General features: G+C 42.1%; 2 protein-coding genes across 3 annotated transcripts in view; both read left to right on the top strand.

Annotated features, from left to right (window-relative positions):
- Positions 1-6065, top strand: part of SCARB2 (scavenger receptor class B member 2) — an 81240-nt gene extending 75175 nt beyond the window's left edge. The window contains exons 11-12 of the mRNA XM_055434034.2: positions 1764-1922; positions 3367-6065. Coding sequence (XP_055290009.1) covers positions 1764-1922; positions 3367-3405 — 198 coding nt within the window. The 3' untranslated portion in view covers positions 3406-6065. The remainder of the gene's footprint in view (positions 1-1763; positions 1923-3366) is intronic.
- Positions 6066-11631: 5566 nt separating this feature from the next.
- The window catches only part of NUP54 (nucleoporin 54), a 32824-nt gene continuing 26217 nt past the window's right edge, over positions 11632-18238 (top strand). The window contains exons 1-4 of one of the 2 annotated variants that reach the window (XM_088836400.1): positions 11718-11784; positions 12464-12625; positions 15355-15438; positions 15529-15678. In XM_088836400.1, the coding sequence (XP_088692526.1) occupies positions 11718-11784; positions 12464-12625; positions 15355-15438; positions 15529-15678 (463 nt within the window). Of the gene's footprint in view, positions 11785-12463; positions 12626-15354; positions 15439-15528; positions 15679-18238 lie in introns of both variants that reach the window. The other variant, XM_055434113.2, reaches the window with a different exon arrangement.

Here is an 18238-nt window from a genome sequence, read left to right as displayed (position 1 = left end):
CACAAAACCTGAGCCAGACTGATAAACTATTTTTAACTTGCTTTATTTTCCTCAACAGTGTGTTATAAAAATTGTTTTCCAGAACAGCTTTGTAAAAATAATTTGATGTTTTGCATTTTGTAAAAATAACACGTGCTCTTTCCGGAACTCTTGGGAAATTAAAAATAACATTTAAAAAGTGAACTGCTTAATAAGCAAGCCCATGCCTCAGAGAAAAATGCAGGTGACATCTGCTTACATTGCCTCAGTGTTTTTCTGGTTTTGATATTACAAACTTGAGACCATACAGTAGATCGAGCTTGATATCCTTTTTTCACTTAGCATTGTATTGGTAGCCACACTGATAAACTTTTGAAGGGTTTGTGATTACAGTTCTAAGACAAGGCTTTTATTGTTTCATAGGAAAAATTCCATCTATATTTACCATTTACAGGACCTATTTGCTGTTTCTCCTGGGTCATTACTGTTATTGTTTGTGGGGAGCACCTTGGAAGTAGGGCTTTGTGAGAGTGTGGAAGGGTCCTGTTCTGCCACGTTGCAACATATCTGAAGTCCCCTACACCTGAACCTTTGCTTTGACCTTTTGCTAAAGACTGGATTGCGTCCAGGGAATGATGGAGTGAAACCTTATGCTTTTGCTCCCTCCCAGAAAAACTTGACTTTTCTCTAGAAAAGTAAAACATTAGACCTGGAAGCAACCTTGGAGACTGCTCTCTCACCCTTTTTTTTCCAGAGGAGACTCTGAAGGGCCTTCACCTGCAAATTGAGCCTAAATTAAGCCTAAACTCCCAGTTGTTGCTAATAATTGTTATAGCATTAAGCTCTTCAGATACCTCAGTCACAACAATTTAAGGTGATAATACCTTTGCCTTTCATCCAGAAAGTGTTATTCTAGAATAATTCCTTATTTATCAATACCCTGTGCAATTCTGGTTAGCCTTAAGACTTCTCCGAACACTCTGTTGAGACCTCTGGTCCTGATAAGTATAGCTAACTAAGAGAGAAATGATACTTCCCACACGCCATTTGTTGGAGTATTTCATTCATTTATTTATCTAATCAACTGACATTAATTGAGCACCTACTGTGTTCAGTTCAGTTCAGTCGCTCAGTCGTGTCCGACTCTCCGCGACCCCATGAATCACAGCACGCTGTGCCATATCCCAGCTTTTAGTTGACTGAAATAAAAGTCTTGACTTCAGGAATACTTCACAGTCAAGAGGAGACAAATAGGTAAATAGTTACAATGCAGAATGTGAAGACAGTGATTTTAGAATGTGAGATGGCACCTCAGAAAAGGGGCCTTGACCGAGGCCTGATGTGGCCAGAAAAGACTTCTGGAAGGAAGTTATGCTGAGCTGGACTTTGAAGGATGAGCTGGAGTCTGATACAAAAGAAAAGCTGGTATTTCAATATTTCCCCCTCCTTTTTCAGGAGGAGGAAATACCTCCTGGTGTTATCTGAGTATTTTCTCCCTCCTTTCCCCCACCAATTTGGAGTAAAACATGCCTTCAGGAGAAAAGGGAGATATTAATGACTGAGTGCCCCCTCTGGCTATTTGAACTTGCCCCCTCTGGCTATTTGAACTTGCCCCCTCTGGCTATTTGAACTTATAAATGGATTTTCAGTATCTCTGGTTTGCTGACAGGAGGACATACCCAAATTGTGTTTAATGATTTGGAAGAAAGATAGCGCAAAAAGCTTTACCCCCTGGATATTCATTAGTAATCGAGGGAATGCTATTTTCTTGCTCCTCTCCGCAGAGTGTTCTCATTGATAAAGAGACTGCAAGTCGACTGAAGTCTGTGATTAACACTACTCTGATTGTCACCAACATACCCTACATTATCATGGCGCTGGGTGTGTTCTTTGGTCTGATCTTCACCTGGCTTGCATGCAGAGGACAGGGATCCACAGATGAGGTGAGCAGTGGCTGGAGGAATGTCTGCCTTACTGGATTATGTTCCCTGAGGACTTCAGCTGTGCTTCATTGAAGGGGTGTCAGTGGGCTCATTAGGGTGGACTCTGAAGTTTGATGCTGGGCCCAGTGATTTCATGGTTGTGTTATTGCTGAGCCAAATGAGAGGCAAGGGAAGTGTGTCAAAGATGGAGGGGTGATGGAATAATACTGTTCAGTGTTTCAGACTCTGTTGTTGGGACTAGAACCCCTGGGAGTAAGGATTACATCTTTGAAAAGAAGAATATATAATACCTGAGCACCCAAACTTTGGTGTCAGTGTCCAGGTTCAAATCCCAGTTTTGACACTTAGCTATGTGACCCTAGAAATCGTGCCTCACTTTCTCCATCTGTAAAATGGGATGATAACTGAGCCTCACTTAGGAATTTTTTGTGAGGACTTGATGATATTTTAAACATAAAGCACTTGGCCCAGTGTAAACATGTAGTAAGAGCTCAGTAAATACTAGTTATAGGCCAAAACAGCTCCATAATTACATAGCAAGGCAGCCAGGGATCTGCTTGGAAAGAATCCCTGGTGTATCAGGAGACACCTACCACTGAGTCGTTACTGCACAATAAATGGTGGGCACAGGAGAGTGACTCCTTTTCTGGAGGGATGGGAACAGCCCCAAATGGATAGGATGAACGATCAGGTTGGCTTCCGTAAGTGACCAACAGGCCAACCCAGGGGCCTAAACATCTTCAATGAGCCTTTCTTAAATTCTCACCAGCTTTCCAGTTGGCGACAAAGGCTTTTTCCCTTCTCTCTTCACTGCCTCCATTAAGTGTCTGAGGCAAATATGAAGTAGGAAATGAAATAGGCTGAAACCATCTAAATCATGTTAGCTCAGATTTCCCTGTCTTCCGCGTGCTTCCAGTATGCCTCTTGACCCATGCCCGTCACATTAGCATGAATTAGGGGTGAGGCAGCAATCTTTCCATTTCTATCTGTGGATCTTAAAGTCACTGTAAAATGGCTCTTACTGCCACAGACACAGATGAAAGCCCACGTACATGTCACGAGTGCTCCTCCAGTTAACCATCTTCACATATTCAACAAGCAAACAATTACTGAGCACCCACCACCTCCAAGACATTGTTCTCTGATGGGTTTCCACTTGAAGGAGGCAAATTAAATAATGTGTGATGAGGACTGTGTTTCACGTCGACACAGGGAAGGGTACCTGCTCCAGTGTCAGGGTGAGGGTGTTAGAGCAGGCCTCCTGGAGAGGATTGGGGCTGAAAGTTAAAGAAGGAAAAAGAGGAAGCAGGCCAAGAGAAGAGAAGGCGAGTGGGACAACATCCTCCCTATCAGTTTCTCCATCCCCGCCCCAAACCTTTCCTATCTGGGGAGAAGCCGGTGAGGTGACCGCCTAACCCCACTGTGCTGTCTCTTCTGGTCTCAGGGAACTGCAGACGAAAGAGCGCCCCTCATACGAACCTAATCACACCGCGAGCCGTGCTCGGGGAAGGGAGCATGCGCACTGTTGGGACCGGGGCCACGATGCCACGGGGCAACCGTCTGTGTCCCCATGGGCTTGTCGCCTGGGGAGACTGGAGGAGGACACCCCGTGCCGGCACGTGATGAGCACCTTCCAGCAGAGGTTCAGGAACAGGCTGACCTGGTTGGCCGTTAGGATCCTGTGGTCCCTGACAGACTGTTTTGTTTTTCATGTGTCTGGCAAGTATTTAATAAACGCTTGTAATTTTTTGTTATTGTTGGGTGCTGGTAGCTCCAGAATTTTGTGACCACTGTCGTGGTTATAATGTCTTTGCATCACTTGTTAATGCTACTTGGTCTAACCTTATTCAATACTCTTCATTCACCAGATTTTGTGCTCAGAATACATAAGTATTACTTTATGTTGTATTCCTCCATTCATTTCATCCACCAAACAGAAGTAAATAAGAGTTCGGAATGCAGGGTAAAGTGGTAAACATCATTCAGTAGTGTTCAAATGAATTTAATTTCCTCTTTTGAAAAAGTACATATTGCCTTTGTTGCGAATCTTCAGTTCATAATTCCTCCAGGATAATAATTCAGTCTTCTGACCAACTTTCACCCAGGATAGAAAAAAGTGGGGAAGGGGTTGTTGGGGTGGTCCCCATGAGTTGATAGTGACAAGCACTTGAGGATTTTTGACTGGTACTTTTGTGAATTGAAAGAATGCATAAATAATGTTGGTGAGGACAAGTACAGATATTTCATATAGAATAGAGTGCTAGTTATGACTTTCGTGGGTAGTTTGTTTCTTTTTTTTTTTAGTCAGAATGATCTTGATGTGGAAGGGTGTTTCTGGGAAAATGTAATCAGTAACTGATTTTTTTCCCCCGAACCACCCTTGCCAAATATGACTGTGTTAACTACAATACTATTGAGTGAATTATTTGTAAAATTATTTATCAATATAGGAAATCCATCTATCCACAACCTAAGTTACAGTTAAATTTCAGAAGTCTTACTGTACTAAATACACATTTCTTCTGGGGCAGTCTTCTTGGTAACTCTGAAATTGTTTTTGAGTTGTTCTCACCTCAGATTCAGTTCCTTCTGATGTTTTGTGGCTCACTATCACTCACTGAGTGGAGGAAAATGTGCCCTGCGCTTCCTGTGACAATCATTTTGCTGACAGGTGATGGTGTTTTAAAATATTGCACAGGAAGTACTTTTAAGAAAGGTCGCTTGGTGTCAAAAGCAGAGCCACCTGTCTGCAGAAGACCTCTTGACTCTTAATGTAACCTGAGTCAGGATTGAGAACCATCCATTGTCACAGAATTCAAGCATATTTAAGGGCAGTTTCTCTTATTCTTAATGCTCACCATTCATTTTGGATTGAGAAACTCGTACAGTTAATCTGGCAGACCGCACAGAGAACTTCTTAACAATTGAATCATTCTGCAGGATTTTTTTTGTTTAAAACGGGATTTCAGTGTAAGCAAACGAGGGAAAAAAGTCACAGATTTCACAAATATAGTTTCTGATCCCTGTATGGAGGCAATAAATCATTTCCTTGCCCCAATTTTCCTACTCTCTACACTAAAGCCATAGGTAATGTTTCCCTTTTTTGAAGGAGCAATTCATTAAACTCTCAGTTTCTCTATAAATTAAGATAGAACCTATAGATACCCCAAATCACCAAAATGTGAGGTGCTAAATTGAAGTTATTTTGTCTTTAGTAATGCCAAATATCTAGATGTTTTAATTCATTAACATTTAACTAGATAACATCTTATTGTTAGGCACCCACTTATTCACACAAATAAAACTGATATGTCAGTGCATGCCTGTTGATTCATCCTATTATCAAGATATAATCATCTGAGATGAGGAAATTTTTAAATACTATGATAACAGTTAACGATGAACACGTTTCGACTGAATCCCACACAGCCAGGGACCCCAAAACGTATTATTTTCATGTGATTCTTAATAGTTACTTGGCTTAAAAAAATCACATTTGATATTTTCCTCCTAAAAAATCTGTGGCAAACCCATACGCTGCAGTCAAGATTATAGATTGGTTAAGAACGAATGTACCTATTTGGTTTTTGGTTGAAAATAGCAAACGGTTCCTCATGATAATTTTTGTGGAGCTGTTATCCTAGACAGGCTCCCAAAATCTTTGTGATTGTCACAATCAAAGAATACCATGTCCTGTACTCTGATGCTCAATTTACAGAGAAAGCCAACAGAGAGAGGTTACCTCCCTTCTCTCGCAGAAAACTGGGAGCTGAACACAGGACAGGAAATGGGCTTTGCCACTTTCAGCTCCAGGCTTCTCCCACTAGACTTTATTCTAGAAAGATTACTAATGGTCAGGCAGGGCAAGTACTACACAACTAACTTCTGTTGGGGTTTTTACTTAAGAGAGACTAATTCGTTATTTCAGTTGCTTAGAATGAGAGTTCTGTAAGAGATGACCTCCATCCTCGGCCCTCTGGGCACTATCGCTGGGATTAATTGCTTGTGACTATTAAAGAGAATGCTGCCCAGAATGTTCTTCCTGTAGTTTATACTGCTGGTTCCTTTCATGTGATTCTTGACATGTGTATTTCTACCCTTAATGCAATGGAATATTTCACTAATAAAAAGCTTTCTATGAAATTGCTCTGGAAACTGTATGTTATGTCATCAGGTGTTCAGTGGTCTATGGAGTTTCATTTGAAAGGTGCTCTTCGCCCTGTGGATGGAATCAGGCCTGAGTCATACGCCTTAGGCCACCTCCAATTTGAGCTCAAACTGTGGTGGACAGTTACAGGCAGCCTGACAAGCCTCACTTCAAATAGGTCCGATGCTGTGCTTTTTTGCCTCAAGTCTTTCTCCAGAGCCCTGGAAGCCCCTCAGGAGAATGGGGGTTAATGCTCCCAATTACTCATGCTCTGGGGCTTCCCAGGTGGCTCAGTGGGAAAGAATCCGCCTGCCAATGCAGGAGATGCAGGAGATGTGGATTTGATCCCTGGGTCGGGAAGATCCCCTGGGGAAGGCAATTGCAAACCCATTCCAGTATTCTTGCCTGGAGAATCCCATGGACAGAGGAGTCTGATGAGCTACAGTCCCTGGCGTCGCAAAGAGTTGGACAGGACTTAGTGACTGAGCAGCAACAACTGATGCTCAACCAGAGCGGGCAGGACTCAGCTGACAAGGGCTCCAGTCCTCAGAGGGCCAGTTCGCAGGCTCACTCTGCTTGGTTCCTCAGTTAGGGTTGCCCGCACCAGAAACTGCTCGTTACCATTTCTTCATCCCTGGCCTCATGCTCCTTACCCCCGCACAGCTGCTTCCAACCAAATAATCTACCTGTTTTAACATCCCTATTCAGGTCTGTTTCCAGGTAAATGCAAACAAATCCACCCAGAGGGTTCAGCAAGATCAGAGAGCTGTTGGGAGAAATACTAGACCTGTGTGTCTGAGGACATTTGGACTGAAGTTATTAGCCCCAAAGTTTAGATTCTCTTTAAAACCTTTCCCATGCTGATAATTGTGCAACTTATTTCTGAAGTCAGAGCCAATCCAGATCAATCATAACATATTTAGCTCAGTGTTACAAACATCCTTATATTATTAAGGATACTTGAAAACCTTAGTGTATGTGCTTCCTAGGGACCCCAAAGCTGATTTCAACTGGCTTAAGTCATAGGAGAAGTTGTGGGATCATAAATGTAAACTTTCAATGAAGTTTCAAGATGTTCTGGGAACTGACTTGGAGCTAAGGGAAGGCTTGACTAAGGAAGCAATATTTGCCTGAGACTGAAGAACAGGCAAAGCGAAGCATTGCAGACAAAGGTCACTGGAAGTGCCCAGGAGCAGGAAGGAACATGTTACACGTGACTGAGGTAATATTTGGCTAGAATTTAGAGAAGGAAGAATAGTGGGAGATTAGAGTGTTCATTGGAAGGACTGATGCTAAAGCTGAAGCTCCAATACTTTGGCCACCTCATGCGAAGAGTTAACTCACTGAGAAGACTCTGATGCTGGGAGGGATTGGGGGTGGGAGGAGAAGGGGACGACAGAGAATGAGATGACTGGATGGCATCATGGACTTGATGGAGGTGAGTTTGAGTGAACTTCGGGAGTTGGTGATGGACAGGGAGGCCTGGCATGCTGTGATTCATGGGTCGCAAAGAGTCGGACATGACTGAGCAACTGAACTGAACTGAACTGAACTGAAGGCTGGAAAGAAAGGCAGCCTTATTGGGCCATGTTAAAGATTTTGTTACATATTGTATGATTCTACTTGCAAGTGGTACTTAAAATAGATTCACAGAGACGGAGTAGAAACAGTGGTTCCTAGGGGCTGAGAGTGGGGTTATTGTGTGCCCCAGTTGTGGCCAACTCTTTGAGACCCCACTGACTGTAGTCCGGCAGGCAGCTCTGTCCTTGAGATTGTTCAGGCAAGAAAACTGGAGTGGGTTGCTGTTTTCTCCTCCAAGGGATCTTTCCAACTCAGGGCTCAAACTCACAACTCGCGTCGGCAGGCGGATTCTTTACCACTAGCACCACTATTTCTAAGGCCAACAGGAAGCCATTAAAGGGTTGTGAACTGGGCTGTTGGCCGGTGCAGGACAGGGAGAAGAATGGGAGATGTGACAGGTTTGTTTAGGAAAAACTCAACTCTAGCTGCAGGGTGAATAAACTGGAAGAGTCAACCTGGATACAGGGAGGTCAGTTACGAGGCTGTTGTGTTAGGTGGTTTCTTTGGGATCTCCACTGACGTTTAAGATGGATTTCGTCTAGGTATCATGAACCAGCTGGCAGGGTGAATTCCACAATGCTGCAGAGCATGGGTTATGTAATGGGTTTATTATGGAAAAAAAATTATAGAAAAAGGAAAGGACAGACCCTCCATCTTCCTGTCATCTCATGGAGAGGGAAGCTGAGGGTCAGAGCTCTGGTCTCAGTGCAGAGAGCGTATTTACCTTTTTATAGGACGAGTGTGAAAAAGCAGTCTTGCCGATGGAGGAATAAACAAGCAAGTGAAAACAGCAAGTTTGGGCTTGGGCTGCCTATGGAATATTACAGTCTCCACTGCTGGGGTGAAGAAGACGCCAGTTACATGGGACCTATCATGGGGTGCAGCCCTTCCCCTCCTCCAGGGGAAGGGGGAACCCCCAGTCACAGCTCGTTCATTCACCAGGCAACCTAGAATGAACAGCCAAGGTCACAGTCCAACAGTCCTGCTCATTGCACAGCACAGGCTACTGCAGTAGTCTAGCCAGGAGCTGGAAAACATTGTTTTTTCTGTAAAAAGCCACTTAGAAAATAGTTTAGGCTTTGCAAGCCTCTTTGTCACAACTACTCACCTTTGTTCTTGGAGCATGAAAGCAGTCATAGACAACACATAAGTGAATGCATAAGTCTGCCACCCAAAGAAACTGTGTTTACAAAAACAGCAGCCCACCTTTGGCCCGTGGGCTGACATTTGCTGATCCCTGGTCTGGGCAAGAGGTTACAGAAATTTGAATCAGGGAGATGGCAGTGGAAATGAAGTATTTTTGAAATATTTAAAAGATAAAATATATAGGTTGTTGTTGTTCAGTCACTAAGTCGTGTCCGACTCTTCGCAACCAAAATAATGGGACTTGGAGATAAAAATGGAAAGGCAAGGGAGAGAAACATGTCAAGGAAATTATTCATTCACTCCATGGTACGGAATAAAAGTCTGTCATGTGGATGGACACTCTGTTAGCATTAGGAACACAACCAGTAAACAGTTTTCTGTCTTCATGGCGCTAAGATTAAGACCACACGTGCTAAGTCACTTCAGTTGTGTCTGACTCTGGGCGACCCCATGGGCTGTAGCCCACCAGGCTCTTCTGTCTATGGGATTCTCCAGGCAAGAATACTGGAGTGGGTTGTCATCTTCCCGAGCCAGGGATGGAACCTGTATCTCGTCTCCTGCATTGGCATATGGGTTCTTTGGTGGTGGTAACTGCTAAGAATATTAAAATAGCCAGTGATAGGAGTGGAATCGGGAGGCTTCATATTGAAGAAATGCTTGTCCATTCTCTTCCATCTGAAATTGTTCTCTATCATAATTTCTGTGATTTGGCTCAGCTGGTTCTTCTCTCTCTTGGGCTCTGCTCTGGTCATGTTACTGGTGCTCAGCTGTAACCTCTTCTCACTGGATCCTCTCTCCCTGACAATCCCATTGGCTCCCTGGCTTCAATAGCAACCTAAACCTCATGGACCTCTGTTTAACCTCAGTCCCACATATCCAAGCATCTGCTGGATATCCTCAACCAGCTTGTGCTCAAATCCAGTAAGTAAAGCAAGGAACTCATGTTTTTTTTTTTTTTTTGCTTATCTTCCTCCCAAGTTCCAGTGTCATCACAGTGTAGCTGGCTGTACAAGCCAGGAACCAGGGACTCTTGCTAGACCCTGCTTGCCTGCCTCCCACACCCATCAATCATTAAGCCCACCTGCTCTTCAGTCTCCATTCCTGTCGTCCTCATCCACATACCAGTGTTCGCACTGGCCCTCCTGGAATGACCACTTTTAGAATTACTTAATTACTCACATTTTCGAAACCTGTAATGGGTTTTATACTGCAAAGTTTTCCTCCACCCCATCTCCTTGCCACCCAATTCATCTTCTCAGAAAACCAAAGTTATTCATTTTTAAAAACATATCTTTCCAGGTATATTTTATACAAATATGTGTAATTACATATTCTAGCCCTCTTTTTTCTCCACTGAAATTGTAGCATACCATATTCAAGGTGTTGTGTTTATGTAATTTATCTTTGAGATCTTTCTTTTCAGTACACAGAGCTTTACTGTTCCTATTGCATTGCTGAATAGTAGTCCTTTGTATGAATGCAACTTTTTAGGCAAAACACTGTTTCCAACCATTTGTTATTATAAACAGTGTTGTAACAGATAACCTTGTATTCCATTAATTTTGCCAAATAATTTACAAGGTAAGTTCCTGGCAGTAGCATTGCTAGGTCCAAAGACAATTTTAACAGACATATGACTTTTTTGTTGGTTTTATTTGTATTAAAGTTACAAAAGCACATAGATTTAAGAATCACATAATTCTACAAAGTCTCCACCAATAATTCTTTTCTCCCTCTATTCTCTTTTCTAATTTAAATTTATTTTTAATTGGAGAATATCTGCTTTACAATGTTGTGGTTTCTGCCATGCATCATGCATCAGTCATAAGTACCGCTGGACTGCAAGGAGATCAGTCCTGGGTGTTCATTGGAAGGACTGATGCTAAAGCTGAAACTCCAATACTTTGGCCACCTCATGCGAAGAGCTGACTCACTGGAAAAGACTCTGATGCTGGGAGGGATTGGGGGCAGGAGGAGAAGGGGACGGCAGAGAATGAGATGGCTGGATGGCATCACCGACTCGATGGACGTGAGTCTGAGTGGGAGTTGGTGATGGACAGGGAGGCCTGGCGTGCTGCAGTTCATGGGGTCGCAGAGACGGCCGCTACTGAGCGACTGAACTGAACTGAACCGCTACGTTCCCTCCCTCTTGAACTTTCCTCTCACCCTGTCTACCAAGAATTCTACAAAATAAAAAAACCCAAAAAACCTAAATTCTCAGAAGCACTTCTTTCTGCCTTTTTCTCTCCCCGCCCCACCCCCATTATTACCCCATAACTTTAAGTGACCCGGTGTTTGGTGAATGTTCCATTGACTCTCTCAGGGCGTCCTGGGTAGCTCAAATGGTAAAGAATCTGCCTGCAATGCCGAAGACGTGGGTCCGATCCCTGGGTCGGGAATGCCCTGGAGAAGGGCATGACAACCCACTCCAGTATTCTTGCCTGGAGAATTGCACGGGCTGAGGAGCCTAGCGGGCTACAGTCCATGGGGTTCCAGAGTCGGATGCGACTTTCACTTTCTCATTGCCTTTCCACTACGAAGAAGGAGGATTTAGCTTTCTTTCCTACCCTGGATTCATTAGACACTGGCCTTCAGCCTGCTTGCACATCTTTCCCAAGGGGGCCTCCCCAAAGCCGTTTTTAAAGGCTCCCGAGCGGCAGGTCACTGCAAGCTTCCCAGCGTCTCACCTAGGCTGTGAAGCTCCACGCCGGGTGAAGCCACAAGGCCCCCGGAAGCTAGCCGGGCCGGGGGCGTTCCCTCCCCACCCTCCACCCCCTGCGCCTTTCCAGCGTTCCGGCCTCTACGGCGAGGCCAGAAAAGAGGCGGAACTCCCTGATCTGGAGGCGGTTTCCTCGCCGGATTGAAAGGCGGCGTGCACCGAGTGTCGCGGGAGCCCCACCTGGGTCCCCTGCTCCCGCGACATGGCCTTCAACTTTGGTACTCCGTCTGGCACTTCAGGTACCGCTGCAGCCACCGCGGCTCCCGCGGGTGAGTGACTGCCCCGGACCTGCTCCCGGCGAGGAGGGGAGGTCTTCGGTCCGGCCCTTCCGTCCGAGACTCTTCGGCTTGGGGATCCTGGGGTCTCCTGCCCGCGCGGAGACTTTGGGGGCTTCGGGAAAGGGCGGGCGTCAGCCGAGCGGGCGACGGCGGCTCCTGAGGAGGCCGCGGGAGGAATGGGGGCCCAACCCGGTGCTCGCGCGCGCGGGTCTGGCCCCGCAGGCCCCTCTCCTCCTAGGGTTCGTTTCCCGCCATCCGGGAGTCGGGCTCGGAGAGACCCGAGGCGGCTTCTCTCACCCTCTGCCAGAGACCCGTCCTCCCTCACCTCGCCGCCGCAGCCTCCGGGACTTGCGCGAACTCGTCGCGGGTTTCCTGCTGCTGGGCTCGGCGAGGATCAGGCTGGGGAGCCTGAGGCGCTGCCGTGCGGCTCCCTCGGCCCTGGCCCTTTAGCTTCTCGCTGCGGGACTGCAGGCTCCTGCCCCTTCCTCCTGTCCCCGCCTCCTCGGCTTTCTTAACTCAGGTTGGAGCAAAGTCAGGGTTTGTCTTTGTTCACTTCTGTGGAACCTCCTGCAGACTCTTCTAATCCTTATCTTGCTTTCTTTTTCTTCTTTTTTCTTCCCCCTCTCCCCTTTTAAAATTCTGTTTATTTCTTTGCCTGCACGCCTATCAGGATTTGGTGGGCTTGAGACTGCCAACTCCACCGCCAGTGGGTTTAATTTTGGGGGTTTCGGATTAACTGCTAATCCTGCAGTGAACTTTAATATTGGGAATTTCGGTGTTTCTACCACCTCGGCGACTCCGTTCAATTTTGGTAACAGTCTGGCAAGTGCAGGTAGATATGCGGGTCGTCTGTGTAATGAATGTTGGGAGCTGGAGTCCAAGAATATTTTGTGGTTCCAGAGTTTGAGAAACAACAGCGACTTGTCTAATAAAGGAAAATCATTTCCTAACGTCGAATCAAAAACATTTGTATTAAGTTTTGACTCTTAAAAGATTTGGTTTGGGGAAGTCTTGCAAGTTATTATATAATATTCCTTTGTTAAATTTCCTTTTGATTGAGTAGAATATATCTTCCAAGTGATATGAAATTGGAGTGGATTTTTATTTTGAGTGGAATACGTCTTCCAAATTATTAAATATCTCTTTTCAAAATGTAAGTCAACAGGCCCGTTTTCCCGGAATTCTTGGACTCCTGCAGTCATTTTTTTCCCATTTTTCCTGCATCTTTCATGGGAATTTCATTTGATTGTCTTTGTGTTTCCTGAGAGAAACAAATCTTATACGAACAGCAGCAAACTGTCTTGTTTTTTAATTTGTATAATAATAATAATGTCTTTCTTTAATAAACTGAGCAGATTAGGATACATTTCTGTAAAATAATGTAATTATAGTAAGAATCCTCAGTTCTTTACTGGATTTTTGAGAAATGACCAGAGCAGTTTAATTTCAGATAGCACTGACTTCTAAGATGTAGGCTAGACATCTTTGCACTAAAAAAGATAATTATGAAGATTTTGTATCTATATGGATCATTTGAAGCTCATTGAAAATTCTGCAAAACACAAACGATGTGTGTCTATATATATATATGAGAAAAAATTTTAAGTAGGTCTCTGTACCTTGCATACAATGACCCTATAGAAAAGTCTTGTTCTTCAGCTGCTCGTATATGAATTTATTGTTCATATTCTCTAACATATGCCAGTTATGCCCATGCCAATTATATGCATTTGGTAATCATGATTTATTCCCTAAGACCTATTTGGAAGTCTGGCATTTTGTGCAGTCACTTGTTACTGCAATGTGAATATGAGCTTGGCATTTGATTTGAAAACATTTTGAAGAATACTTGAATATTCCAAAGATTGAACAATCTGTTATCATTAAGGTATATTTAAAGTGATCACATATCACTGTTGTTTGGTATGTTTTCTTTTCCTTCTTTGCTTAAAATTGGCACTGGGTAAAACAGAAACATTATTCTGAAATTTATGTTTCCGAACAAACCCACCCAGCTCATAACTCAACAACAATAAATAAACCAGTTGGTATTTGCTTGATTTCATGTTCATTTGAAGTTGTCACTTTTAAGTTTTGAGTTATGATAACTGTTTTAACTACTTTTACGTATGTTCATTAACTTAGTCTTCAGCAAAGGATTGATTGAAATTCTTGTTTACTTTTTAAATTTTATATCCTGGCAGATCCATTATTATTTATAAATATTTTTCATATTATGGAGCATGTTAAGATACCAGTGCTTTTATTGTATAGCCATTCAGAATATATCTTAGTTTTTCTGTGATACTTGGAAGTAATGAAAAAGATTAGGAACAGTATTTAGTATTTTAGGTGATTTTTATCAAAATGTTTGCAGTTTGCAGTACCACAGTAGAATCTACAAGTAAATAAAGTATTTGGTTGTGCCTGGATGCAACATGTAATTTACTCTTGAATTATTTTCCCAGTCAGAATCATATGATGACTGTCAATGGGCTGTGGATTTTTTGCCTTTTTGTATCTCTTATGTTACAATATTAATGAATCTCTTTCTCTTATGCCAGAAATATATGAGATTGAAAGTTAGAATCCCAGAAAGTCTGCAGTATAACTCAGAGAGGACTAATGGTTCAAACATCTGTCTTAAAAGTCTTTTTCAGCATTTCATTGGTAATCAAAGACTGACTGTAAGGGAAGACAAAGCAATTTTAGATTGGCTAGATTCACCTCCACTCATATGTCAAGTTGCATCGGTAAAGATTAATTTTGTCTTTAGATTTATCTGAAAATGAAATTTTTGTATCTGTCAGTTCCCAAACTGTGGTGCAGGGTCTGGTGATGGCTCTGCTCTCCTTTGAGGCCACTACTGCCTTTTTTTTTTTCTCTTATCTCTTTAAGAAGTAACATTCTTGTTGTATAAAAGTCATTATATTGGTATGTTTAATTTGAAAAGTTGCTTAGTCTTGATGGAGACCAAGTAGAAATGTAAGTTAGAATATAAATTAATTCAACAAAACCAAGGTTGCAAACTGGCAACACAGCCTGCCAATATGATGTTTATCACACTGTCTTAAAAATATTTGAATTAGTTGCAAAAAATCTGTTGAATTCAGGTTTAAAATTATGTCAATTTCACATTTAAAAAATCTAAATTTTTCTATTTCTCTTGGGGAAAATGGGAACATATAACACTACTCAACTACCATTCTCCTGTAGCAGTCATCTGCTGGAATTTAGGAACTGCTGCCATTTAAAAAAACTGTCCACATTGATCAGTTCCACCAGTCAGTAAACACCTAGCCTATTTCATTAATATTAACAGCCTGTGTCTTATAGACATTTGAATTTGCAACCCCTGTTCTAAAAGTACATAGTCATTTTAGTGTACACAAACACTAACTAAATAGGCTTAACGTGTTTTCTCAGCCATAACTTAATCACGTCTTCAGTTGAAAGATATACATTGCATTGTGGCAAATACTTACATAATTTGGAAAAGAAATTACCTCGTATGTATTCAAAAATTCTTCATTTCTATTTTATTTATGCTTTTTTAATTAGGTGGGTTTGGAGGATTTGGGACAACGTCTACCACAGCGGGTTCTGCATTCAGCTTTTCTACTCCAGCTAACACAGGCACTACGGGTAAGAAGATATCTTATATCGTTTGTAGAAGAAAATGAGCTACAGATCAGATATCTTTTTTAACTTAAAATTGCTAATTTTCATTCACAGGATTCTTTGGTAGTACTCAGAACAAAGGTTTTGGATTTGGGACTGGTTTTGGCACAACTGGAACTAGTACTGGCTTAGGTACTGGTCTGGGGACCGGACTTGGATTTGGAGGATTTAATACGCAGCAGCAGCAACAGCAGCAACAGACTAGTAAGTACAAGAGGTTTTCATTTTCAGATATGAAACCATAACAACGTAGATAATATTATTTAGTGCACTGTTCAAAACATTTGAGTAGATACCTTTTTTTTTTGAGGAGTTATAAATATCATATTCCATAGGATTCCAAAAGCTACTTCTCATGTTCAAATATAATGATAGCAACTGGGGAAAAGACATGATTGTGATTATAAGACCTCTGTGTTTAGTGTCATTCTATTACAGTTTTGTTGTTGGTAAAAATAACACAGGTATGTAAAGCTGCACAGAAATACAGCTTCATGAATTGTTTATAAGATGAATGCCCTTTGTAACCACTGCCCATGTCAGGAGGTGGACCCTAACCAGCCACTTTAGAAACCCTCCACATTCTTCTCCTAGTCATTTCCCCATCAAAGGAAATAGTTTTGCCTTTTATGTTGATCACTTCCTTACTTTTCTTTATGGTTTGTTACTCAAGTGCGTGAACAGTATTATTCACTTTCATTTGTCTTAAATCTCTGTAAGTCCCCCTTTTTAGTTTTCTTTTTTATTTTTCAGTTTGTTGATGAAATCAGATCATTTGTCCTATAGCGGTTGACAGTCAGGACTTTATGATTGCATTCCTTTTGTATAGTTAACATACCTTTGTCCTCTGTATTTCTTGTAAATTAGGTTGGATCTAAGGGGTTATTTATATTGATCATTCAGTTTTTTATTTGTTTGCAAGACTACTTTATAAATGTTGTATTTTTTTTTTTATCAAGAAGCATATAATGTCATTGTCTCTATTTTTTGTGATGTTACCATTGGTGATGATTACCAAGATCCATTAATTCATTGCGGGTTGCCAAATGGTATTATTCCAGCTGTGTGCTTCCTTTTCCATTTATTTGTTGAAATACTTCTATAAAGAGAAACTTCTCCTCATCTACCATTTGAATAATTCTTTCCCTTTATTCCTAGCTTTCAAAATAAAGATTTGGTTCCCTATCCTTCTCCAAAGGTAACCTTTTTTTTAAATGTCAGGAACTGAAGTATTTCAATTATTTGACATTTTTCAGTCCATTGCTGTTTTCCGTATTGATGTTTAAATTGTTCCATCTTTAGCCAGCGTATGCCTCTTCAAGTTGGTTCCCAAGTCATGTTGGTACACAAGTGTAGAATTAGTCTGATAACTTCCTTACTCAGAGAAGGCACTGGCACCCCACTCCAGTACTCTTGCCTGGAAAATCCCATGGACGGAGGAGCCTGGTGGGCTGCGGTCCATGGGGTTGCTACAAGTTGGGCACAACTGAGCGACTTCACTTTCACTTTTCACTTTCCTGCATTGGAGAAGGAAATGGCAATCCACTCTGGTGTTCTTGCCTGGAGAATCCCAGGGACAGAGGAGCCTGGTGGGCTTCCGTCTGTGGGGGTCACACAGAGTCAGACACAACTGAAGTGACTTAGCAGCAGCAGCAGCTTCCTTACTAGCTGGTGTGGCAGTATGTTCCAGAGTTATCTTGTATGTGTATATGTATGCTTATATGCTTAGTCGCTCAGTTGTGTCCAACTCTTTGCGACACCATGGACTGTAGCCCACCAGGCTCCTCTGTCCATGAAATTCTCCAAGCAAGGATACTGGAGTGGGTAGCCATTCCTTTCTCCAGGAAATCTTCCTGACCCAGGGATTGAACCTGATTCTCCTGCATTGTAAGCAGATTCTTTACAACTGAGCCACCAGGGAAGCCCTTTATCTTGTATGGATTAGTATATTTAATTATCACAAGAACTCTATGAAATAGAATTCTTATTACCTCCATTTTATAGATGGAGAGAGGTAACTGAGAAAATTGTGCCTTGTCCATACGTCTTCTGAAATGTACAGTAAAACAGGTTCAGGTTCTTTGATTTCCTCTGTAATGCTCCATTTGCTTTTCTGCAGGCCGGTACCTCCTAAAATCACTTTTGTTTCATTTTTCTTAGGTGACTTCGATTGATTGGCTCGAATTCGCCCTACTCAGTCATTGAAGCTTAGTATCTTATTAAACATGAATTTCAAGAATTATTAACCAATAAAATGAAGAAAATAGAAATTTTCATTCTTGTGTTATAAGAAAGTAATATATCTTTCTACTCTCCTCCTGCAACAATAGGAAGTTAGATGGAAATCCTAATAGTTAAGAAGAAGAAAGGAAAAATGAAGGGTTTTCTTTGTTTCTTGACATGAAGTCTCTTCAGCTATGTTATTGTAGTTACACTTATTTTTCCTCAGAAAAATGGGAGTTTGAATCTGGTGCTGTTCATTTTCAGGAAAAGGGCTCATTCTCCTCTAAGTGTGTTGTTATGTCAAGACTCTGGGTATATAAGGTATATATACTGGGTTTATAAGGTTGTTCACAGTCTGTAAGGAGATAGAATAACAAACTTTCAATTAGATTGTCTAATAAACATTCAGTTATAAAAAATATATGTGTTAAAGCACTAAAATACACCATATAAAGTGCTTTGGAATGTAGAGGAAAAGTCGACTCTTAAGGGACTTAGATGGTTGGATAAAGTCAGAAAAGCGTATTCTAGGCAGAGGACT

This window comes from Moschus berezovskii, chromosome 5, assembly GCF_049115385.1.
Source record: "Moschus berezovskii isolate FMDL1 chromosome 5, NW_MosBer_1.0, whole genome shotgun sequence".
Classification (NCBI taxonomy): domain Eukaryota; kingdom Metazoa; phylum Chordata; class Mammalia; order Artiodactyla; family Moschidae; genus Moschus; species Moschus berezovskii.
This window is presented reverse-complemented; position numbering and strand designations above follow the sequence as displayed.